Genomic DNA, 25,465 nt, shown 5'->3' on the forward strand with positions numbered 1-25,465 from the left:
AGGCTGATTGAATGATACCAGGAACTCTGAAGTAGCCCAATTATCACAAGCATGGCTGGGTCTCCTAGAAATAGGAACAAGGATGGAGAGAGCCAGGGATCAAGCCTGTCTTTTTTCTGTCTTTCTCTCAGGTTACACAGTCTCTCCGTTCTGCTTCTCTTTGAATATCAGCTCCATCCTTCTCTCCTCTTTGTAGACTGGTTTTCTTGTTTTTTCATCCGCTTGGTATGTGGTCATCATAGCTTTTCCCAAATGGCAGCCTCAGCTCGCAAATCTGCATGAGCCTGCAGCTTGGATCCCTGCAGCTAACTGTCTTAATATCACGGTAATCCAACTCCAAATTCCTGTGAGATAAAATCCGATCGGTCCAGCTTTGATTAGGTGTGCACTGTTGGTCCCAACAGCTGAGGGATCAACTAGCAAGAAGAGCAGCCTCTGTCAGTGCCATACACCAGCTCTCTCTCTGGGGAGGGGCCATTGGTATCTGAGTATAAGTATTGGGCACTTCACTCTTGAAAGGACTCAAAAGGCTCTGACTCTTGTTTTACAGACACAATTCTAACACAGTTATCCCATCTTTCTGCATAAGTGGTAGAGTGGTAGGGGGCTGGAGAGAGCATGCTAGAGGGAGATACAGTGATGATGATACCATTGGCCTGGGGGAGAGAGGAATCCTAAAAAAGTAATGCAGTGCAGACACAAGAACTCCAAACAAGGAGCAATCGGACCCTACAATGAAAGCATACACAACGTACACAATGGGCTCCAGCTGTTTAGTGCAGCATCAAGACAATGTATAAAACAATGTTTCATTGCAGCACTATTCACAATAGCAAAGACATGGAATCCTAAATGCCCATCAATGACAGATTGAATTTTTAAAAATGTGGTATATATATACCATGGAACACTATGCACCCATAAAAAAGAATGAGGTCATGTCTTTTGCAGGAACATGGACAGAACTGAAGGCTATTATCCTTAGCAAACTAATGCAGGAACAGAAAACCAAACGCTACATGTTCTCAATTACAAGTGGGAGCTAAATGATGAGAACTTATGAACACAAAGAAGGAAACAATAGATACTGGGGTCTGTTTGAGGCAGGAGGGAGAAGAGCAGAAAAGGTAACTATCAGGTACTGGGCTTAATACCTGGGTAATGAAATAATATATATTTAACAAACCCCCGTTACACATGGTTACCTATGTAACAAACTTTCACATGTACCCCCAAACCTAAAATAAAAGTTAAAAACAAACAAGCAATGTTTTATAATAATTTATAAGAGGTTGCATCTATTAAAGAAATCAGGAAACTTTGTTAAAGTGCTGTAGTTAAAGATATGTCATCCACTCATGCAGTTATCCTTTGTTTGTTCATTCACCAAACATTTATTGTTTATTATGCTCCCCCAAGTACTGTCCATGCACTGTTGCACATGCCAAATAAGAAGGCAAGACACATCTGCAAGTCAGCAATTAAAATGGCATGAAGTGCACACTTTGGAAAAGGCACAACCAGGGCATAGGAAATTGACCATGGGGGTACATTAGGGTGGATAGAAACACGAAGGTGATGCTTTCAGAGGAGTTTTGGGGAAAGAAGGAGAGAAGGGCATGCCAGGCAGGGGAAACAGCATATTGGGCAGCAGAGAGATGTGACTGAGCAGGACCCCACCAGTGCTTCTTGGAGTCTCTGTGTCTGGAACATAGATGCATGAGTAGGGTGAGCTGGGGCGAGTGGGCACTGGGCCAGGGAAATGGGCAGGAGTCCAAATGAAAAGGGCCCGAAGGGGCTAAGCTAAGGAACTGGAACACTATTCTAAAAGCCACAGGAGATGTGGATGGCTTTTAAGCAGGGGAGTGACCTGGTCAGCTTTGTGAATTAGAAAGATTATTCTGGAGTGCCAAGCAGCCTCGGGAGGAGAGTCGTGCTGTTCGTTGTAGCAAACCAGGAGTCATGCCAAGAAGCAGTCCTTGCTGTAAGCATGCAGAGGAGGCACTGGCTTTGAGGGGAGCTGCAGGGTAGGCTGGGTGACTGGCGCATTTTTGGTGGGGCCATTCCTTGGGGTAGAGAATACAAGAAAGAGGCATGGAGGGAAAGACTGAGGTTGAGGGGACTGTAGGACTTTGAAGAGGAGGTCTTCCTCAAGCAATGGAATAAGTGCCTGGAGATAAGCTGGGAATTATGGTTCAAAGAAATGTATTCAGGGCTCATCAGCAGATGGCTGGTGGCCCTGCCTGAAGGATCGTGAAGAGTGAGGGAGGAAGGGGGAGGGCATCATCAGTGAAGGCTGGGGCAGAGGGACAGAGGCCTGAAACCAACGGAGATTCAAGGCTGTACAGGTGGATGAAAACCCTTTGTCTGTGAGATAAAGGAAGAGAGAGTTTCAGGAAGGAGGGAGCGACAAAGTATATCTCATGGCAAGAGGTATTATGAAAGAAGGACAACGAAAAGGTCCGACAGCTTTGAGAAAAGGGGGCCACGGGTGTCATTCCTGAGGTGGTTTCGCCAATGAGTGGAACCGGAAGCCATGTGGGAGGACAGGGGTTGGGAGAAGGGAAGGAAGTGAACCCAGACAGCTTTCCATGAAGCTTGACTGGGAAGGGAAGAAGGAAATAGAACTGAAGCTGGAGAGTGAAGTGGGGATTAGGGTAGGCTTTTTTCAAGATGCGGGGGAACTGTTTCTATTAATAGGATGCAGACAGCCAGCAGAAAGGGACAGCAGATACAGGAGGGAGAGGAAGATTGATGGCACAAAGTCCCAGAGGAGAAGCAAGGAAGGGTCCACGGCAGAGGTGGAGGGATTAGCCTCGGACGAGGGAAGGACAGCCCTCTTACCGAGATAGGAGGGAAGGAGGGAAGGATGGGGATGGATAGATAAGTTTGTAGGTGGCAGGGGAGGAAATTGAGAGAATTCTCGATTGATGACCTCAATTTTCTCCGTGAAGTAGGAGGCAAGGTGATCTGCTGAGTGGTGCGGGGGAGGCAGGGGAGCAGGAGGTGGTTTTGGAAGACACAAGTTTGGTATATGAAACTGCTAAGAGCAATGGGGAATGGGGCTGGCTAGGGACACAGAAAGACTGGCAGCGAGTTCTAGCGTCCAGCCAAGTGGGAGGAATATATATTTGGTATGTCTCTAACTCTCACAACTGTGACATTTTCTCCTAAAGCTTTTATAAGTCTAGGCAGAGTAGCAAGAGACTGAATTGTTAGATTGAACCAGGACTGAGTTTCTGCAGAGTGGATGTCACAGAGACTTGGTCAGGAAATGATAGGATATTGAGAAGAGAGCACTGAAGTGATGGGCTATAGGATACAGATTGGACAGAGGGCACAAAATTGAAATTCATCTGCTAGATCAGGAGTAAATACAAGAGTCCAAGACTCCTGAAGTCTTAGTGGGTAGATGTTTGGAGGAAAAAAGAGAATGATGAGCTGAAAAGAACCTGTTGACAAAGAGCAGACTGTGAAAGTTTCAGATAATAGAGGCTGACTTGTTCTAGAGGCTGTGAAATCAGTCATCTGAAGTTAATCTTACCTCTTCGTTGAAGCCTTCTCTACTTTCCCTACCCCAAAACTTTTCTCTCCAGCCTCTGAAAGCCTCTGTCTTTTGTTTGCAGGCAGACAGTGAAAGAAATATTAACGGCAGACTCTCAATATACAAGTCAGGAGACCTGGGTTTTGGTCTTATTTCTAGCACCCATAAGTTCTGTGGCCTTGGCCACAGTATGAGCCACAAAGCAACAGCTATCTTGACCAGGAAAACCTGCTTAGGGACAGATTATTCTATCTATACACATCATGTGTGTGGCAAATAGTTGCCCAGACATCCCTGTATTTCTGTAATTCCTTTGTTTCTTCCACCTTTCTACGGGAGTAGGGAATGGGAGGAGCAAAAACTATATTCCTTGAACGTGGCTTTATTTCACTATAGTTTATACAATACCCAACATCAAAAGAATCCTGGAAGAGACTCTATTGGAGAAGGAAAACTATATTTTGCTTCATCAAATTTCCTAAGACTGCTTTTATTTTAACAGTCTCACACCAGAGTTTGAGAGTAGCAAGTCCAAGAAGCTTATAACGCCATAAAGGCAAATATTCTGGGAGGAAAAAAGTAGACCCTTTAAAATCCAAGCTTTGTTATCTGAGTAAGGTCAACAGAGACCGACCAAATCAACAAGCATGACATGAAGGGCAAATCTGCAATTAAAAGAAGAATAGGGAATTATAAAGATGGATGGGCCCCATGACATGCACGCCCAAGCCTGCATGGCCTTGGCCTCGGATGCCAGAAATTAATGCTTTACTCTTTAGCATTCGTCACCTTTGGCTCTGAACAGAAAGGCAAATGCATTAAAATAACAACAGTTTAGAACACTTACTTAGCTTGGAAGGCATTGTTGGTTCCCCTGTGGTCGAGGTCATGACACAGGCATCCCACAATCACCGCTAAAATTTCCACCTCAGTCAGAATGTCTTGAAACCCAGCAGTCTGGGAAGAAGGGGAAAATGGCAACAGTCACTACTGGGGTACGGAGGATGGATAAGGTTAGGTGCTGAGCAACAATCAACTCTGTTTTCATACCCACATCATTTAAGGAGATGATTAACTGCCACTCCCTCAGACAACAGTAAGTTGGGTGGTCAGTTGCACAGCCTAAGGTCCCCACAGTGATGAATTAGCTTGCTGTCACAGCAGCCCACGCTGCCACACTGGGACATAGTTCAGACTATTTTGTTCCCTTTTTAGAGAGAAGGCTGGACTATCCAGAGACAGTGACAGTTTGGCAAAGGCCCAGGGCAAAATGTGTTTTGTTATTATACATTTTAATGATGAGCATAGGGTTTGGAGGTTGGAGGTTGGGGAATAGGAAGGGGCAGTGAATTTCAAAGTGAACACTACACCTGCCAGATCCCACCCAAATGAGAGCAGGCAGAAGGAGAACACAACCCTTCTTTTTTTTTTTTTTTTTTTCTTAACATTAAAAGGAGACACTTTAACATACTCAAATTTTTATACAATGACATCCTAGAGGTTATCTTGTAAATACCCTAATTCATATTAGGTTGGTAGACAGATGAAATTCATACAGATAATAAGGCAGTGCGTGTCATGGACACCAGAATTTGTCAGAGGATTGTCAACCCAGACTGAGGATTGAGTGGGGTATCCATTACTGGGAATTCTTTTTTTCTTATCTTGTGGTAGCTTGCTGGTGAAATGCACAGCTGTGATGTGATTTCTTTTAGAAGCAGGCTGACATAATTATGTAACCAAGAGCAGCAATGCTTCTTGGGTTGCTGCTGGCCCTTTCATTAGTTTAGAAGAGGAAGTGGACCTCTGGGAATGCAGGTCTATGCATTTTCTTGATCGAAGGCCTTTATATCTCCCCCTCTTTTACTTTGTAAGTCTCCCATTTCATTACTTATTAAAATCTTTATCAGAGAGTGGGAGGAGGGGGAGGATTAGGGTACAAATTGCTTCACTTTTCATGTGTTTTTTTCCACCAAATCTAGGATCACTGGCCCACACCTGTAAGACACTTCTCTTAGTAAAATGAAAATTTTGTTTTTAAATTGGTTATGTTTGTGTTGCAGAAATAACTGAATAACAGGTTCCTGTGTTGACAATTTTATTTTTTTTTTTAGGAGACAGTCTTGTTCTATCACCCAGGCTGGAGTGCAATGGCACCATCTCGGCTTACTGCAACCTCTGCCTCCTGGGTTCAAGTGATTCTCCTGCCTCAGCTTCCCCAGTAGCTGGGATTACAGGCACCCACCACCACGCCCAGCTAATTTTTGCATTTTTAGTAGAGATGGGGTTTCACCATATTAGTGAGGCTGGTCTCGAACTCCTGACATCAGGTGATCCACCCATCTCGGCCTCTCAAAATGCTGGGATTATAGGTGTGAGCCTCCACGCCTGGCTGACAATTTTATTTTAATAAATAGACTTGGGTCCACTGCTACATTTAGAAATACATATAACTTCATTTGTATAGCAAATGGGAATGTTAATAAATTGGGAGTATGAAATAGTCCATGTCAAAGCTTGCATATGCCGGCCAGGCGCAGTGGCTCAAAATTGTAATCCCAGCACTTTGGGAGGCCGAGGTGGGTAGATCACCTGAGGTCAGGAATTCGAGACCAGCCTGATGAACATGGCAAAACCCCATCTTTACTGAAAATACAAAAATTAGCCTCGCTTGGTGGCACGCGCCTGTAATCCCAGCTATTCGTGAGGCTGAGGCAGGAGAATCGCTTGAACCGGGAGACAGAGGTTGCAGTGAGCCTATATGGCACCACTGCACTCCAGTCTGAGCAACAGAGCGAGACTCCATCTCAAACAAACAAACAAACAAAAAAGCTTGTATACGCCCTTCATTTTAAAATCTGCAGTTGGCTGTTAGTTTTTCTAAGTTAATTTTATTTTACTTAAATTATTACCTGCAGTAACTAAAAAAATTCAAATTATACTGAGACTTAGAACTAAAAATCAGTAGTCCCTCATTATTCTCCTTTCTTGATTCCTGAAGGCAACTACTTTCTATTTTCTTTTTCACCTAAATTCGTAGTTTTCCCACCATATTTCTTTTCTTTATTCTTTTTTTTTTGTTTTGAGACAGAGTCTCTCTCTGTCGCCCAGGCTGGAGTGCAGTGGCGCGATCTTGGCTAACTGCAAGCTCCGCTTCCCAGGTTCATGCCATTCTCCTGCCTCAGCCTCCTGAGTAGCTGGGACTACAGGTGCCCGCCACCACGCCCAGCTAATTTTTTGTATTTTTAGTAGAGATGGGGTTTCACCGTGTTAGCCAGGATGGTCTCGATCTACTGACCTTGTGATCCACCTGCCTCGGCCTCCCAAAGTGCTGGGATTACAGGCGTGAGCCACTACGCCCAGCCCCCCACTATATTTCTATATAGCATGCACATATTATTAGCACTTGGTTATTCACCAAGTACTCTTATTGTCCTTTCTACGTACCATACATTGTTCTAAGAGCTTTACAGCCATTTAACTTATGGAGTTCTCATAACAGTCCTGTTAGGTAGAAACTATTACTGTCCCCAGTTATAGATGAGAAAACTGAGTCACAGAGAGGCTAAGTCATATGCCCAGGGTCTCCCAGCTAGTGCATAGCAGAAGGGAGCAAGCTCCTAGCATCCTTTCACCAGAATCTGCCCTTGAACACTGGCGACGTCTAGCAGCGGGTGAGTTTATGGTCACCCTCCCCTCACACTCCCAATGTGATCCACAGAGCTTTCCTATATTACCATCCTATAAATATCATTCACCGCTGAGCCAACCAGTATACAATGATTGTTTCCTTAATAATGTACATTTTCTTGTTTCCTGGAGTTAGGATTTCTGTGAAACATCTAAGTCTTCTCACACCCTACACAATTCTGCAAAATGCTTCTCAAAGCAATTTTGAAGTGGGTCAGAACGGTCACAGCTTGTTTCTAGATCCTTCCTGTCCTGGGGACTCCTTCCTGCAGCCTGACCCTGGGGTCTGGTCTGGATTCTCTCCTCTGCTGCCAGCAGCCCTCGGAGCTTCCTCCACCGTCATTCAGGGGGTTCCTCCTTCCCCTCCTGTGTCTGGTTCCCCACCTCCTGCAGCCCATGCCTTTCTTTTTCCTCATTTACTCCCTCATTTTACAGGAGCACATCTGCAGGGGCTTCATGAGAAAAGGCCTTACTGTTTTTAAACACTGGAGGAGTTGGTTGTTTTCGAGGCTTTGCATGACTGAAAAAACATCTTTATTCTATTCTCATACTCAGTGTGCCTCACAATTCTAGGCTGAAACATTTTCACTCAGAATTTTGAAGGCCTGCTCTATTGTGTTCTAGCTTCCAAAGTTGCTTTCGAGAAGAACATACCATTCTCAATCCTAATACTTTGAATGTTACTTGATTTTCTTTCTTTTAGAATTTCCTCTTTATTTCTGGTGTTCAGCAATTTCACAGAGATATGCTTTGGGTTGGAACTTTTTTCCCCGTTCAATTTGTGTTAAGCCTAATCTGGAGAATCAATTTCTTCAGCACAATGAAGAAATTTACTAATCTTTTTTTCTTTTCTTTTTTTTTAAAATAATTTTCTCTTCAGCAGTTTTTTTCTGCCCTATTTGAATGAAACTCCAATTAGTTGGATACTGGACTTCTGGTACTGATTTTCTTATTGCCCCTTTTCTGTTTCCTATATAGGTCTTTCCTCTTACTTTCCAGGCATAATAATATGTTTAGTTTATAAAAATTTTCTTGTTTGCTGCTCCTTGTCTTATAATAGCATGCTATTCTTCTCCCATGGATGCATGATCTTTTCTTGTCTTTCTGAAGATATTGATTATAATTCTTCTGAAAATTTCTTCTTTTCCCCATATTGCCTTTTTTCTCTGAACTCCTTCTTTTCTCTGTGTTTGGTGGTTTCTCTCAAGTGTCTGGTAACCTTTGGTGGTCTATTCATTCTTAAGAGTAAAGCATCACAAAGCTCACTGTGCACCAGTGTATGTGGGTGGTGCCTGGAGATTGCTGTGTCTTACCACGGGGTGACTGTGTGGCCAGCTGGTCTTTTGCTGGAGATGCCCAAATGTCAACATCTAAACTCATTTTCTCTGGACTTTCCAATCTGTTGCCTGGGAATGGTGTAAACACGTGTGTTGGCATCCTGAGAAAAGAGAACTGTAGCTGTCCACCTGTGAGGATGTAGGCTTTCACTTAATCCTCTTATTTTGAGTGTGCACCTCATCCTAACTTTGCTTTTGGTTGTGTACTCAACTCTGGGATTCAGTTTTTCTGGCAAATACTCTGGTTATGGCAGAGGCAGGGGGAAAAGTAGCCCTCCAGCTACAGAGAGGGGATGGAGGCTTAGGCACTCACTGTTTCCATCACTCCCTCATTCCACATCACCTCATTTTCATGGTATCTGAGGCCTCCAGTTCCTGAGTCTCATTAGGTGCTGGGGGTAGCATTATTTCTTATGGGTACCCCTTCCTCCACACCCTCACCTCTGAAGACACTTGGGTTTCTCTTCTCTGCTAAGTTATGAACTATCCTCCCTTCACTTTCTGCCTTCATGTGTTATGAGTCCATGCAAGGCAGGATTTGTGTATATTTCTTTCTCTCCGTATTATTTGAGGATGATTTTTGAGAAGGGGAGGGGGGATAAATGTATTTTGTTGTCATCTCTATCATCTTAAAACTCAAAATGTTGGGTTTGGTCTTGCTAATACTAGGTAAAACTTGAAAAGTCTATCAAGTATGAAATAATTACCTATGATACTCCAGAAATAAGTGTTGTGCAATGATATTGTGCTAAAATTTAGAGAGACTTTGCCCATGGAAACGCTATTGACTAGAATTAGCTGATGAATCAGAGCAGTAAGATTAGAGATAATGTTAAAATAAGGTAATTTGACTAGAAATTTCATCAGTAGTTAAAATCAAATGCCATCTAATAGATTTGAGATAAAAATCCCCAGCCATTTTTAAACCATCAGTTATCACCCATTTTATAATAAGATGGAACATATTTTGCTAAAATGTTCCACACAGTCCCTGTCCCCTGCTCTGCCCAGAAATCTAGCATCTTGGTCTTAAACTACTGGTATCATGGATACTTTTAAGAACATAACAGAGCCCTAGACTCTCTTCCTAGAACATTTTCTATAATTTTATAATATCAAAGACTATGGAGCCTATCTCTAGATCCTCGGAGTAGAGAATACCTGAAGTACAGCACCCACACACAGTCACACAAAACATATTTACCTCTCCCGACGGTGATACCTGAGTTACTGAAGCAGCACCTATCTCTTGACTGTGATTTAAAGCTGCCTGGTAAATGGTTTCTGGGAGTCATCAGGCCTGAAAAATGCCCACCTGCCACTAAGTGTCCTTTTGCCCCTCCCCCGCCCTCATCCATCTTCCTCCCAGGGCTATCCATTCAGGCCTGCACGTACTGATATTGAGTAGAAAAAGTCAACTGCCTGCTGAAGACAATATACTTTCAAAAGAAAACAGAGAGGCGGCAGGAAGTATATTTTAATGCATTTACCCCATTCTTGACTCTGGTTTATTCTTTTATTTTCAAATAAAATTATATTTTTCTGCTCCTGACCCAATCATTATGGGTTTTATTGAGCTTTAATGTTAATATATCTTCTCACCTGTATTCCCTCACAGTTCGTATCAGAAATAATAAGCAGTAAATACAATATATCTAAGTAAAGAGTCAGCCAGGGCATATAAACCTATTTCCCATGTCACCCCCTCCAGCAAAGCCTTTCACCTGCCCTCTGAGCAGGCCTCCAATGATATTCCTTCATTGGGCTGAAATGTATACTGGGATAAGCCTACCCCCAGCCACTACGGCATATAATAACTACAACTCCAAAAGACCCAAGCCAGTAAGATTGATTCTCAGGGTCTCCTGGACTACCCAGTAATTTCTATCATTAGCCAATGTAAAATTTAAATCAGCCAGGATGTACTCTCATTTTAATGTTGATCCTGTATGATACCAGTGAATGGGGGAATATCATAGCCAGAGAAAAATGACTGTTACTTTGTGACTCTGTTGAATCCAAACAGGTGTAAAAACACCCATAATATCAACACTAGATGGTGCTATAGACAATTTACTAATTTAAGAAGTGTCATTAAGTGCCTATTATATATTGAGCACTGGGTAGATTTGAGAAGAGGCCTGGGATAATGTCAACAACAGTTAACTTTTATAGCGCTTAGTATATGCCGGGCATTTTCCTAAATACTTCACATTCATTAGCTCATTTAATCCTTACAAGAACTCTCTGAGACAGGTAACTGTTCTTATCTTCCCATTTTGTAGATGAAAACATTGAGGCACCAGGTTACAAGACTACAAAGTAAGAGAGGTGGGATAAAAGCCCAGGTAGCCTGGCTCCCCAGTCTGTGTTCTTACTTACTGTGCTACACAGCCCCTAAGTCGAGGTGTGGGTTCAGTTGCACAGCTTCTAAATCCTATTGTGATGATACAGTGTTAGATAATAGGGCTGTAAAGAATCCCTTGGTGTGTGCTTTATTTCACGAAGGACGTTATTCTTGAGTAGGAAGAGACTGATATTGCAGAGCCATTGGATATTTTTAGTTTAAATATGGCTCTGTCACATCAATATGTGCTTGATAATATACAGTGCTTTATAAGTGAGGTTTGGAGAGAAAAGAAAGATACAATAGTTTGTAATATCTCAACTTTATAAAATGTTTAAATATATGTATAGGAAAAAGACTGTTAAGATGTATATCAAGATATTATCAGTAGTGGAATTACAGTTGGCTTAAATTTTTTCCTTTGTGTCTAAAATTTCCATAAAGAACATTTGTTTATAAGAACATCTATATTTATATACGTGTATGTATATTTGTACATTCTTTTTTGTTTCAAGAATTAGCCCACACTTCATCAAACTGTCCCAGCTTGAAATGAAATAGTGATATTCTAAAAAGTGTCCATTCATTCATTGAACAAATATTTATTATTTACTGATTTCCTGGCACTAGGAACAGGGCAGTGAAGAAGACAGCCGCCCCTTGCTGCACATAGAATCTGGTTACCCTTCGAGCCAGCAGAGCAGTGCCACAGAGCACTGTTTTCTAAAGAGAAGCTGTCATAACATTGGTTGTGCTTTGTGGAAGACAGAACTGGTAGGAATGTCCAGCTCCTCCTGCTTGGTTTCTGGAGGAGGTGCACCATGGACTGCACACCCTTGCCATGTGTGCAGTCCTGGCTCAGCAATCTGAGAAAATGATGCCAGAAATTCTGCTCTCACCTTTCTTTTTGAACCCAACTATCGGAAGTATTGAATGATAAGGGATTTCCTGATGAGTTCATCCTGTTGATTCTGAGATGTAGCAGATGGCAAACTAAGACAGAGGGAATCTAATGATGTACTAGAAATTCCTAATGGTTGCAGACACCCTAAAGCTGAAGACAGTAGGCTCCATATGCTCCACCATGGATTCTGATGTCCAGGCACTGCAGCAGAGCCCTAGGTGGATTGGCTAAGGTTGAGGGACAATATGATAGATTTTGGAGAGTCTTTCTTCCTCTTCTTCATCTTTCTCACTCTTTGGGCCAAGAAGAGGAAAAAGTACGGCTCAGACAATTCCAAGGGGTTGGAAAGACATGGTTTCTCAAGGAGGTGCCTCCTCTAGAAGAGTCTGCACACCATATTCCTAATCTGTGTCATCGTGCCTTTGCTGATCTATAGATGGCTTGAATTTGAAGGCCTTATGAGCTTGGGACAGAAAGGCAGTATTTATAGAAGAAGCATTTAATTTCTGGTATTTTTAAATTTCTGGTACGTAGAGTGTTGCAGGGTCACTATCTGGGGTCTTTGTTTGGTACATTATTAAAATCACATTTATTTCAGCCAAAAAAGTGCTCTTTGAAGGTTTCATTGTAAATGCCACAAACAAGATGCTCATATCATCTTAAGAAAAAAAAAAGGCCCAATTTGCAATGCTGATGGCTGGTCCAGCTCTGCTGGGTCATCCTTAACATAAAGAGTCTGCTTGTGAAACTTACATCTCCTAATGGAGGCTGATGGTTCTATAAGAAGGGTGCCTTCAATCACCCCCAAGTTCAGCACATATCCCACTCATGGGTGGATCACGGTGGTCAGAGAATTGTTAGGGCAATGTTAGGGCTCCATGTGCATGGACAGCAACCCCAGTATGCTTCTTTTTGAGACCCTATTTTATTTGCTTTGTGATGGAATGGCAACCACTCAACATATAGATCCTAGGGGCAGCCTAATGGGTATCAAACTGTTTTATATGCTCCAAGGCAATAATATTGAGCAGAGGACTATCTCAAGCTTTGGAGTGGAAGCAGATTTCAATTGCTTACTAGGAGTGCTTATGAGTATTTATACTACTGGATGTCGCAGCATACCTTCTTTTTAAAAAAGGATCTTACCTTTGTCAATCAGAGACAGTGTGTGATGAAAGCATAAGGGGAAGAACAGGTATGCAACCACAAACTTCAATGGAGGGGAAAAAATCCCTACTGAGCAAACTATAGCATCTAGATTTAGTGGTCATACTCCCTTGGCATTTACAGTAAAGTTTGTCTACCGATAAATGGGTCTGCTGAGGAGAAAAGGGGGCACCTTAGCCCCATTTTGAGGTCCAGAGACCAGAACCTTTCCAGCTGATAGGGAATCACCATCTAGGACCAACAAACTCACATGTCTCCTTTACCAGAGTATGCAATGTAACAAGCCAATTGCAGGTTGTCTAATTATCCATGGGAACAGGATAGTTTTGATTGAATTTGCTTATCTTTCTTTTCAAGATGAATGCAACCAAATATTGATTTGGCATTAATTAAATATTGATTTAGGCCTAACTGGTCCTTTCCTTACCAAGCTCAGAGTTGGAAAAACCTTACAGTCTATATATAAATGACTTTCTTTCCCAACCATAAGCTTCTGAAGGCACTTACTATCAAATCATAAAACTTAGTCATGTTTTGGGAATATGTTGACCCTTTAGCCTCAACTACGGTTGCAAGTGCTTGTGTATGTAAGTCTCAGAAAGGCAACACAGTCCAGTACAATTACATATGTTGCGTAGATGTTTGATGCATACATTTAAAAATTGGATTAATTTTATATATAACTTTATTATTACATTCTATTACACTTATAACCACTTCTAAGGCTTAATTTTTAACCTGTTTATTAGCATAAATTTCAAATTCTTTATTTTGGAGAGTTAAAAACATACAAAAAATAGAATACCATTAATATAATGAACCCAATGCAGTCATTGCCTAACTTCAGCAGGAATCCAGGTTTTGCGGCTTGTTTCATCTGTCTCTTCACATGCAGTGTGTGTTTGTTTTGTTTTGTTTGCTAGCGTATTTCAAAGCAAACCTCTGGTATCTGTCAACACTATTTCATTCTCAAGAAGTCCTAATGTGGTCAAATAAAATTTGCTCAATATATTTCTGCTGTCTTATTTTGATAAAATGTACAAAAAGATATACAAATAGTATAAGGAAATTTTCAACTAAATAATAAGACTTGAGAAAGTGGAGGTTTCTACATCAAAAGATAATAAATAAACATAGCTGTATGTATATAGCACATATAATGCATTTTAAAAGGAACCAAAAGAAAAATATCAGATTCTTAAGGACTTAGCTTTCAACCCTAACAATATTTGTGCTTTATGATTTTTTTTGAGGACAAGGACGGTATGTTTTGTCCATGTTTAGAAATATAATTTATATTTTATTTCTGATAAATTACCAGTGAACTGCATATAATATAACATATGGTTTATGACCACAGAAAATGAAGCAGATCACTTGCTGCACATTAATTGTGTAGAAAGACAGATCTCTCAAAGTGCCACAGAGCCCAGGTTGGTGAATTTCAAGAATTTGAGGCTTCTTCAAAGCTCAAATTTTTATTAGCCATAATTCAGCCAAAACTAAACTTGAGACCCATGAAAATTTAAAACTTTTTATAGCTCCCAACTTAACACCCTTAGGTGCCAGGTTTCAGTCCCAAGAAAGTGCCACTAGGAAATCATACACCATGGAAAATGGAGGCTGTGATAAATGACCATGGCTCTGCTGCTGGGTCTCCCTGACCTGGAGGATTTGGCTGGCGTCATAAAACACAAAGCGACAGATTAAGCAGTTTACCAACATCATAAAAATCTCAAGAATAAATTCACTTTAATCAAAAATCCTATATTCTAACTAGGCAGCCCCAGCCTCGAAACCACATACATTTACGTATAAGCCTATGTCCGTGAGCAAGAGGTTATACTTTCCCTGTAACGTCGGACATGATTATGTTCATACACTTTTACAATTTACATGTCCTAAGAAAAATACCCAGCTCTGGCTGATGGTGCGGGAGAATTTATTTTCACTAGAAAGGGAATGACCCATAACTCATGAATGGCAGCGCTTAAAGTGAGTTATGGAGGTTACTCTCCTGTGAGAGGAAATGGATTGGATTATCCTTCTGCCCAATTGTATGTTTGGTTATTAGCACACCAGGTTCTTAATTATGTGCAGCTTTGCCTTTTTGCTTTTATAAAATAAATGTGGATAAAGGGAATGTCAGCTGGAAGTATGGAGTGCCTAATTGGGGCTCTGAGATGCAGTCAGAGAGAATAAAAATAGAAACCTTTTTTAAATGATTAAAAGACAGGAGTCTTAAATGTAATTTAAACACAGTATTCAAATTGATTAGCCCCATAGTTAATTTATTGTGTCTGGTGCTGATGTTCTGCAAAAACATTTAAAAATTACTCCTTTTCTAAATTAAAAATTTGCCATCTTGTAGGTTACATTTGCATGAAGATTAAAGAGTTGGTTGTTCTATCATGTAGATTTTATTATAGTATTACAATAATGCTGACATTTATTTTAAAGTAAATATAACAAGTTACTACTTTTTTGATAAGGAAATACAATGTAAAAATGATGTTTGATGATTACAAATATGATTACTGTTTATTAATTTATTTCAGTCAGTTACAGAACAAAACATCTAGATCTCTCTGTAACTTCCAGTGTTACAGTCTACAAAGGAATTTGATTTCTGTTGAGATTAGGATTCTGATTATTGAGTAAAAATATTTTATTTAAAATTTCAATTGGTTCTGTATTTCTTGGACAGGGAGGGAGGAGTTTCAGCTGTGCTTCTAAGATCTTCCAGAAGGAATTTTCTACCTCAAAAATCAAGGACTTTTCTGGAAACTGCAGCCAGAGGACAGAACATCAGCCTCAAGCTGGTGAATAGGATGGATTTTCTCCCTAAACATCCCTTCTGCTTTCTAATTTGAATTATCAATAAAATGGTTTGGCTTATCTCTGAAAATAACCTTGTTGACAATACAAATATGGATTTAAACACGCTACCTCCACATTAAGATTTAAGAAGCCCCCAGTAAATGTCAGGGGGTGTCAATGTGTTTGCTGTGATACTTGGTTATTATTAGTGTTTAACTGCAATTCCCCACCAGCGCCACGCTGCCAGCACCACCATAAATTTTAATGTGATCATGTGCTCTTCTCTTTTCATATCCCGTGAATTCTGCAAGATCATAATATTCTATATGAACCCTAGCTGAACCTTAGTGTGATATGAAGAAAGAACAAGATTTCAAGCAATAATAGTTGTTCACCGTTTTATAGCTTTTTTTAACTGGACACTGAGCAACATGGTTCCTTGAATAATATTACTCTAAACTAAATTCACTCATTGAATTAATCTTTATTGATATCCTACAGGATGCAGGGCATGGCCCAAAGTGCTAATGAGTACATTTATGGGATAGTAAAGAATACTGACTCTTAAAGAAATCTTTTTTTTTCCCCTTGGAAAATCTGTCAGAGCTCATACATCATTTATAAAACCGAAAAAAATGTCTCTGCAACCTTAGCACCACTACATGCCTTTTATTTTACAGAATACAAACAAAAGCAGAGTCATTTCCGATATCTAGTCTACATCGTGAATATAAGAAATATGTCCCTCATCTTTTATCACGTATTTATAGTTATAATTTATTTATTATGTATGTGCATGATGGAATATTTGTTCTATAAACTTCTATTAGTAAAGATAATTTATATGATGATCATTCATCTGCAGGTTTTCTTCCTCATTTTAACCACAAATAATAACTGTCACTACCTACTGTATTTGTCAGAGGAATTCAAAGTATTTGGGAAATTTTAACTATCTAAATATCTTTTTAAAAACAAAGAATAACATTGAAGCTTTCAAATTTATAAATGTGAAATTTCAGACCAGTGGCATGGAACAAATTAATAAGTCATTAACAGGGTTCCCAGTGAACAAAATGTTCATCATTTTATATCAATTTGCCTGTCCTACAGAGTAGTTCTTTTTTTTTTTTTTAAATTTCTAAAGGAACAAAACCGCTTTGTTACCTACACATGAACCTGAATACTTTTGCAAAACACAATGCTGAGTCAATAAGTTTATTTTCCACCCATGAAGTGATTTTAGGGTTAAAGGTTAGGAAGCTGGGGCATATATTTATAATTTGCTTGTCCTGTTGTACGTGGTGCCAAAATTTGTTCAGCAGTGACACACAACTATGCATTTCCCCATTCCCAGAGACAATAGGCTTGGAAAAATACACAATCACAGATTTAAGGTCACACGGAGAACACTATTATTCACTTTAACAGCACGGTATGCAAGGTGGCAGTCATAAAACAGGCCCATCCTGATGGGAGATGCTCTTTTCCGACAGACTGTTTTTGTTGCTATCTCTTTTAGGAAAAACATTTATTTTGTGGTGGGGTGTGTACCTCAGTATTCCCTGTGCTAGAAGAAAAGAAGCACTTTCAAGGAAGGTGGGTAAGGTTTTTTCCCCCTTTTCTGGAAATCAGCTGAGAAACTTTGCCTTGGAGCGCCATCTAGAGGAAGCCTCAGCACACACACGCTGTGCTTTCTTAGCCTTATGACATGACCCAGGTTGAATCCAATGGTTGGTACACGGTGAGTTTCCTTTCTTTTCTTTCTTTTTTCCCCCCAGATTAATAGAGAATTTTGGTTCTAACACAACCCACAGACAGGAAATATGAGATCACTGGAATGGAAATTTAATCACTGATAAGATCAAAACATTGAAAGGCTTTTAGAATCTTCAGGAGTGCCAAAAGCATGAGTGCCCATTGGTGGTAAGAAATAGGGCATCATTTTACCACAGGCCGAGTCACATTCCAGAGATGAGAATTGATGAGCGAGTTAAATTTATTTTTAGCTACACTGATTGAGTCGTCTTTGTTACTTCTGTAATTATTTTCTTAATTAAAAAATTCTGATTAACCAGATTGAACAGAGTCAAGCTTGGAGAAGATACTTATGTTAGAGAGAAACAAATGTTGACACTTTTAACTGACTGTAACCCTTAGTTAAGTTCAACAAAATTTAATGAGCAGAAAATACTATCTTTTCCAGATGTGGCTACTCAATACAATGTGAAGGAGAACAAAATAATGTTGTATTCTTTCTGAAGTCATGTTTTTGTTTTGTGATCTCCTCCACCCACCCTCCTTAGAGAAATTTAACAATGAAGTCTCCTCTTTCTGTGTTAGCATGAATGCAAAAAAACAAAACCTAAGCCTTCTCCAACAATGCTGCTCTTCAAGATTGCTGAGCATACTTGCAAAAACAACTGTACCCTGGAAATATTCTGACGATATGAGCATCCCCATTGTGGTGACATAGTTTAAGAATTCTATTCTCTTCAATTTCTTGGAAAGGATCAAAATTGCCCATATAATGGAAATACCCACTGCAGAAAACTGGATATATATTTCCTTTTGCTCCTAAGTGTCCACTGTGACCCTGCTGCTCTTGCCAGTTTCCCCTATTCCAACTATTTTAAGGTTTGTCATAAAAATCTGTCTCTGTTCTTGACATTTCTAACTCAAAAATGTCACAGCCATTTCTTTTTCCTTCATTGAACAGGGTTCCTGCTTACTTATTTTGGCAATTCAGCATAAATCCATAGGTTTTCCCAAATAATGGGTTAAAAAGTTTTTTATTGAATGTCCTCTGTGGGCCAGACATATGAATTCTGTACACAAAACATTATACCTTGTTTACTGAGGTAGGATATGGAAAAACAAAATGAAGATTTTTTTTTCCAAGCAATGGTTGTTACTTGAGCTATTAAGCCTCATGGTTCAAAGCATCTTCCTTTCTCACTTGACTGGCTCACTCCTCTGACGGTGGATGCAACAGAAGAATGGAACCAGTCCAGTTTTCCCAGGCCAGTCTGCCTGTTTATTAAGCCGTTGAGGACCCAAAGCACAAGTCCCTAGTATAAAAGACATTCTGGCCCCATCTTCTTATGCTAGATGCGCATTTCAGCTCATGTCAATTCAACATACATTTTTTGAAAACCCACCAAGTACATGACAGAGTGCAGGGTGCTGGTGTGACCCTCAATAAATGGTGGTTGAGCAAATAAGTAGATGCTGTTGAAAAAACAAGAAATGATCTCTTCCCTCAGCAGCTTACTCTATAGGAGGATGACAGATTTGTAACTTAAAATACACAGTAGCAAGAAAGATGTGTTGTACTAGATACAGTACAGGGAAAGAAGTAATTATTGATGATTTGGGAGAAAGGGGAAGGCTTTGTAGAAAAACTGGCACTAGATGAATGCCTTAAAGGATGAGTAAAATTTTAATAGGCAGAAAATGAGGCAGAGTTTTTTTTTTCTTTTTTTTGAGAAAGAAGCAGAATTGTCTCTGTTCATTTGGACCAAAGGAAAATGCATTTCATTTGGCGTTCTGATTTTGTGTTTAAATTTTAGTCTGGGTGCAAAAAATAAGGTATTTGTTTTATGTTGGAAGAATCCAAGACTCACATTCTTTTTTTTTTTTGTATGGCAATATGTTTACACACACCCACAGATATGTACGTACACATGTGTGTATATATAACTATGAGGCCAAAGAAACCAACATATTTAAGCCAGAAAACATTGTACTTGATGATAGTGTAACAATGTAGTAGAAATTATGCCAAAACAAGCCTTATTTCTTGCCAGAAGAAGTAAATAGAGGATTTGTTTCAATCTTTGCCACAAACATTTGCTTTCAGATTAAATTCCAAGGCTTACATCTGCCCAGCTGCACTAGATATCTCCGTGAAACAGACTGGCCACCATCACTGGGTTAAAACCCCATGGGACAGAGAATTTAAGGCAAGTAAGCCCTAAACCTGGAGAGTGCGCACTCTTACCCCTCTTTTCTCCTTGGCCTCCCTGGGCATTGTCTCAAATAAGCATCCTCTCAGGATTTCCATATTCCTGCGGGTGATGTTCACACCTCCCTACTGGCTTTCCACCAGCCAAGAGAGTCATATCCAGTGATCTCTTTGTTCTGTTACTCAACTACATTTCCTCTGCAAAAAGATTACTTTAAAAATCTGAGCATTTCTTTTGTAAAAGAACAAGTTTACCAAGAAAAAATACTGAACAGAAGCTCAAGTAATCATTCCAAGGCTACACTGGCTTCAAGGGGTCAACAATGTTACAGCTTTCAAGCTCAGAAATTGCTGGCACATATATACTTTCATAACCAGGGCAGGTAAGTTCCAACATAAAATGATCACACGGTAATTTTTCAGAGAAATGGAAACGTAAAGGAGAAGCCCTGCCAGTTCCTACGAATGAGAAATGATCTTCCACCATCACTAAGCACACTTACGGTTAACATCGCGAACATCAGCTGACACACGTTGAAGGCATGTCTCCAGTTGTGGTATAGAACCATCCGATAGTTTTTCCTCACTGTCAAAAGCCACCTACACAGTGTCTGAAATGGGAGGGAGAGGGTGCGTCAGGCAGTTGTAAGTGATTCTAGTGGACCCTTATCTCAATGGTGCCTTATATCTGAGTAACCCTCAGTGATCAAAGGCCTTCCACAAACATCTCTTCTGGTTCTCACAGTAATTCCATGAGGTGTGCAGGGCAGGGATTATCATCCCCATTTTGTATTTGGGAAACCAGTGGTTCAGAGTGGCTAACACGTTGTCCCAGGTGAACTGCTTGGATCACCCAAGAAAGACATCTTACCTCATAGTCAATTTTAAATTTCTGTACCATCCCCAGCTCCATGAACATCCGGAGAGCAGCTGTGATCATGGCATCAACGTCGAGAGAAAAGTCATCAAAATGAATGTCATCGATGGCAAGTTCTGACACCAGAGGGATGTTGGCTGCCTAGAAAAGCAAAAGACATAAGTCAAGCCAAGTTCACCAGCTTTCCCAAACCCCCATCCTGCTCTCCTCCCCTGCTTATCAGAAGTGCCACATAAATCAGGCCTGACCTGCACTTACACCCTGATACAGCTAAACTCTGAGCTGTAAATGTCTTTTGTTTCTGAACTGCAAATGCCCCAAGCAAATGAAGGTGGGGGCAGGGTTGGGGGCGGGGGGAGGGAAACTAATCTGAAGATAAAATACATGCACTGGATCTAGCCTGCAGAATTTAGAATACAGAACTGTCAAGTTTATGGAAACTGTGGTCATACAATATATTCTGATGCATATTACAGAGCACTAAATGCAAGAAACATCTGGGCAGCCAGCAGCTGTGAATTTTAATTGATGCTATTCAGGAGAAGGAGATGGGAATACACCACTTTGCCTTGTTTCTTATATCCTTATATCCTGTAGCTTGCACGTGTTCTTTGTTACACACGTGTTCTGTATATTCAGAATGATCGAAAGGATCAACAGCACATCTCTGGTGGGAAATATGTTGCCTTAATAAAATAGAGATATCTGAAGGTTTAGCATAAGCCTATGTTTCACTGAGGAGATCAATTTTGCTTTCTTGTTTAGCTTCATTCTATATAAACATCACAACATAATTACAATACTGGTCATACATATTCAAGGTTTTCAAAACACCCATGTTAGGCAACTGTCACTCAGCTGCCCACAAACGAGCCTAAAGAGGAAAAAAAAAATCTTTGGAAATCATTTGTATGGTGATTTCATTGGGTTTACCATATTCTTTGGATCACTCTTGGTAAGGGAGTCACTTTTATATTTTCAGGTTATCAGAGACCATTCTGTATTCATATTCCTATCTATTCACTGGGTTTAAATTACCCTGACAGTAATTTATGCCCTGGAGCTACTTACTTTGGCCAAGAGATTCAATCCAACTCTGGCTGCTCTAAGCATTCCAGAAACCACATAATTAATCCTTCCTTCCCAACTCTATGCTCCTCCATAGGTGGAGCTTAGTTTTTCCATGTACTTGCAATTAATTCAACCCCTAAACTCTCTACCAGTTGTCTAAGTCTCTTCTCAAAATGTTCATATGCTTTGGGCATTCCATCAGTTTCATGAATAAATCACTCCTGGAACTTCCCGCATTTCTCCAGTCTAGACCAACTATCTTATAAGTCTGATGTGTAGTTTTCATCGTAGGATATTCCTTCACCATAATTGTGGGGATGCCTTTCTCTCTTTCTTTTGTTTCTCTAGCCCACATCTTTCTCTTTCTTGCTTTCTCCTCTCATTTTGGTGAGACACATCCTCTAACAGATTCCCAAGAAAAGGTGTGGGGTAGATTTGTGAGGCTGCGCAGTCTGAAATGTTTTTGTATTACTGTCACATTTCATTAATAGTTTGCCTAGGTAAGATTTCTAGGTTGGAAATCATTCCATTAGAATGTTAAAGGCATTGCTCTTTGAGCTTTCGATGTTACTTTTGAGAAGTCATAAGGTATTCTGCGCTATTATACTTTGAAAATAACTCCCCCCTCCAACTGAGTTTTTGTAGAATCTTTTTGCTTCAAGATTTCTGAAATGTCATACAAATGTGCCTTGGTGTGAGTTTATTTTCATTCATTATCCTAGGCACTTTGTAAGCCCTTTTCTTTTTTCCTTTTTTTTTTCCAGTGTATCTATTACAGGTTTTTGCTTTGTAGTTACCATGAGGCTTAGCTTTAGCTGTAGTAAATTATTTTAAAGGCTTATCATTAGCTATAATAAATTATTAAGATGACATCTTAATTTTGATTGCAAAAAAAGAAACAGAGGGAAAAAAAGATACTTAATTCCACCCCCCTCTGCATTTTGATTTTTTGTTGTCACTTTAAATCTTTTTTTAAAAAATTTATTTATTATACTTTAAGTTCTAGGGTACATGTGCACAACGTGCAGGTTTGTTACACATGTATACATGTGCCGTGTTGGTGTGCTGCACCCATTAACTCGTCATTTACATTAGGTATATCTCCTAATGCTATCCCTCCTCCCTCCCCACACCCCACGACAGATCCCAGTGTGTGATGTTCCCTGCCCTGTGTTCAACTGTTCTCATTGTTCAGTTCCCACCTATGAGTGAGAACATGCGGTGTTTGGTTGTAAGCCCTTTTCTTAATTGGAAAATTGTGTCTTTTAATTCTAGAAAAACATTTTAAAATAAGCTCTTTGAAGATTTCTTCCTCTCTTTTGTTTTTCTGAAATTCCCTTAACTTGACCTTTGGAGTGGTTTGTCTTTCTTTTCTTTCTCTTTCTTTCTTTCTTTCTTTCTTTCTTTCTTTCTTTCTTTCTTTCTTTCTTTCTTTCATTTCTCTTTTCTTTTAGTTTTTATTTTCTTTTTCTTACATGTTTTTCATTTCTCATATTTTTTCTTTTCCTTTTTGCTCTGTTTTCTAGGAAATTTCTTCTTACTGTTGAGATTTTAATACCATGGTTTTCATTCTAAGAGCTCTTCTTTTGTCGTCTGGATATTCCTTTTTATGTATTTTTAATAGTACCCTAATTTTATTTCACGGATACAATATTTTCTCTTACCTGCCTGAGGATGTGAATGACAATTCTATTTGTCATTTTCTTCTCTTCTTATAATTGGCTTCACTCTCTGTACTTTGTTTTAGTCTCTCCTTTTTTATTGTGGTAAAAATACTGTACTGTGTACAGTACAGTAGTGTTAACTACATGCACATTGTCATACAACAGATCTCTGGAACTTTTTCATCTTGCATGGCTGAAACTCCATACTTATTAAACAATTCCCAATTTCCTCCTCCTCCCAGCTACTGACAACCCCCATTCTACTTTCTGTTTCTATGAGTTTGATTACTCTACCTCATACAAGTAGAATCATGCAATATTCGTCTTTTTTGTCATTGGCTTATTTGACTCAGCATAATGTCCTCAAAGTTTATCCATGTTAAAGCATATGACAGGTTTTCTTTTTTTTAAGCTGAATAATATTCCATTGTATGCATATACCACATTTTTGTTCCATTCATCAATCAATGGTTTCATCTCTGTCTTCATCAGCCAACTTTCAAGAAATTATTTAATACATTAGAGGCTTTAGAAATACTAGAGGCTTTCCTTAGCGGCCTGATAATCTTTAGTTTTCCACTCCTGTGTAAAAGTGGGGCTCTAAAAGTTTCTATTGGAGCTTCTGGGGGCTTCTCTGTAGGGGGAATGTGTCTGACCTGTTTCCTTGGGGAAGCCACCAAATATCAGTGTCTTTGTGTCTTTACTCTTTAGCTACTCAGAATCCCCAGAGAAGAGTCTTCTGGCTGGAGCCTAGCAGGGAAGCAGGTTGGAGGAGGAGTCTCAGCATTGGTTTCCTGTTCATTCAGTCCTCCTGTTTTCACCCTGCACGCCCACCCTCACCCTCTGCACTGACGATTCCCTAACCCAAAGACCCAAGATTATACTCTCTCCAGAGGACAAGCCTCTAGTCTTTATGGAGTGGGGGAGTAGAACAAAGGATATGGGGCTCTAACTGCTTCTTAGACTCTCTGTTTTCCTGTTTATAAGCCCATCTTCATTTGCACTTCCAAAGGTACTTAATTAGTCAATTCCTGAGCTATCTGTGGGGAGGAGTCTATGGTATAAATCTGCTTGCCTCTCAGCTTTTCCCATTGCTAGATTATTTTGGCTGTCTTGAGTTTGCTAAATTACTTTCTATTCATCCATCTGTTTTCTAGCATCCAAAATTTTGTCACCATTAAGTCCCTTCCCAATTTCTTTGGCTTTGAGTATTTATGCATTAAAAAAAAACCTTTATTTTTGTTTTAGTAGGGCATGGGGAGAGAACAAAAGAAAATGAGTGTAGTTAATCTATCATCTTTATCCAAAAATCAATGAAGTTATCTTTATTAAATGATACCTAGAATGGTCAGCTTGGAGAACTCAGAGGGAAGCCAGCCTTCGGTCTGTAGGCCCTTTGTTTCTATGTGCACACCTGGCTGCAACCATGTAGATCTCGTTCTCTTATTCTGCGCCCCTGTGGGTTCACTTGTGCCAGTGAACTCACTTATTAGGCTGTAACAATCTTAGAGGCAGATGCCATGTTTATTTTCCTTAGGGAAGCTCCAAACAATTCTTTACTCCTATCATGTGTTTCAGGGTTTGTAAATAGAGAATACCAAGGTCTCAGAAAGATCTGTGCTTGTGGTAATTTGTTCCAATTCAAAATCAAATGTTAGTGAGAAAAACACTTTTCAAGAGATAGAGGCCCTGTCCCAAAAGACACAAATCTTTCTGGTCTCAGGAGAGAAGTTTAGTTCTGAATTGGCAAAGGAGGCTGAACCTTGTTACAGTTTGTTACCAAAGAAGCAGAAATGGTGATAGAGGCAGCACTGCTCCACTCCAGGTGGCCCCTGTCTTGTAGATTATTAATAGTGTATTCCCTGATACCATTATAAATCCTCTACCTTTCAAAGGCACTAAATCCACCTAATTATCTTAAAAATTAAAGAATATAGGATTTTTTTCATTATGAAGTGTTAATGGAAAGGAAATAAGAACATTACGTTGAAAATGTAAAATGACCTCTGGTTCACCAAGACCCATCCTTATTGACCTTGTCTTTTTTTCCCCTAATAGGTTGATTGATCGATCCATG

The 25,465-nt window shown here is 39.9% G+C and overlaps 1 protein-coding gene and 1 long non-coding RNA gene across 2 annotated transcripts in view; one reads left to right on the forward strand and one right to left on the reverse strand.

The window, feature by feature from the left end:
• Nucleotides 1-25,465, reverse strand: part of LOC100982736 (dual 3',5'-cyclic-AMP and -GMP phosphodiesterase 11A) — a 275,174-nt gene that overhangs the window by 83,924 nt on the left and 165,785 nt on the right. The window contains exons 9-11 of the mRNA XM_034954574.3: nt 20,648-20,794; nt 20,280-20,387; nt 4,392-4,501 (exon numbers count right to left, since the gene is read on the reverse strand). Of these exons, the coding sequence (XP_034810465.2) occupies nt 4,392-4,501; nt 20,280-20,387; nt 20,648-20,794 (365 nt within the window). The remainder of the gene's footprint in view (nt 1-4,391; nt 4,502-20,279; nt 20,388-20,647; nt 20,795-25,465) is intronic.
• LOC130541287 (uncharacterized) lies at nt 1,912-15,812 on the forward strand. The gene is made up of 2 exons (XR_010109507.1): nt 1,912-1,984; nt 15,697-15,812. It is a non-coding gene; the product is annotated as an uncharacterized LOC130541287 (long non-coding RNA).

This window comes from Pan paniscus, chromosome 13 (genome assembly GCF_029289425.2).
Source record: "Pan paniscus chromosome 13, NHGRI_mPanPan1-v2.0_pri, whole genome shotgun sequence".
NCBI lineage: Eukaryota > Metazoa > Chordata > Mammalia > Primates > Hominidae > Pan > Pan paniscus.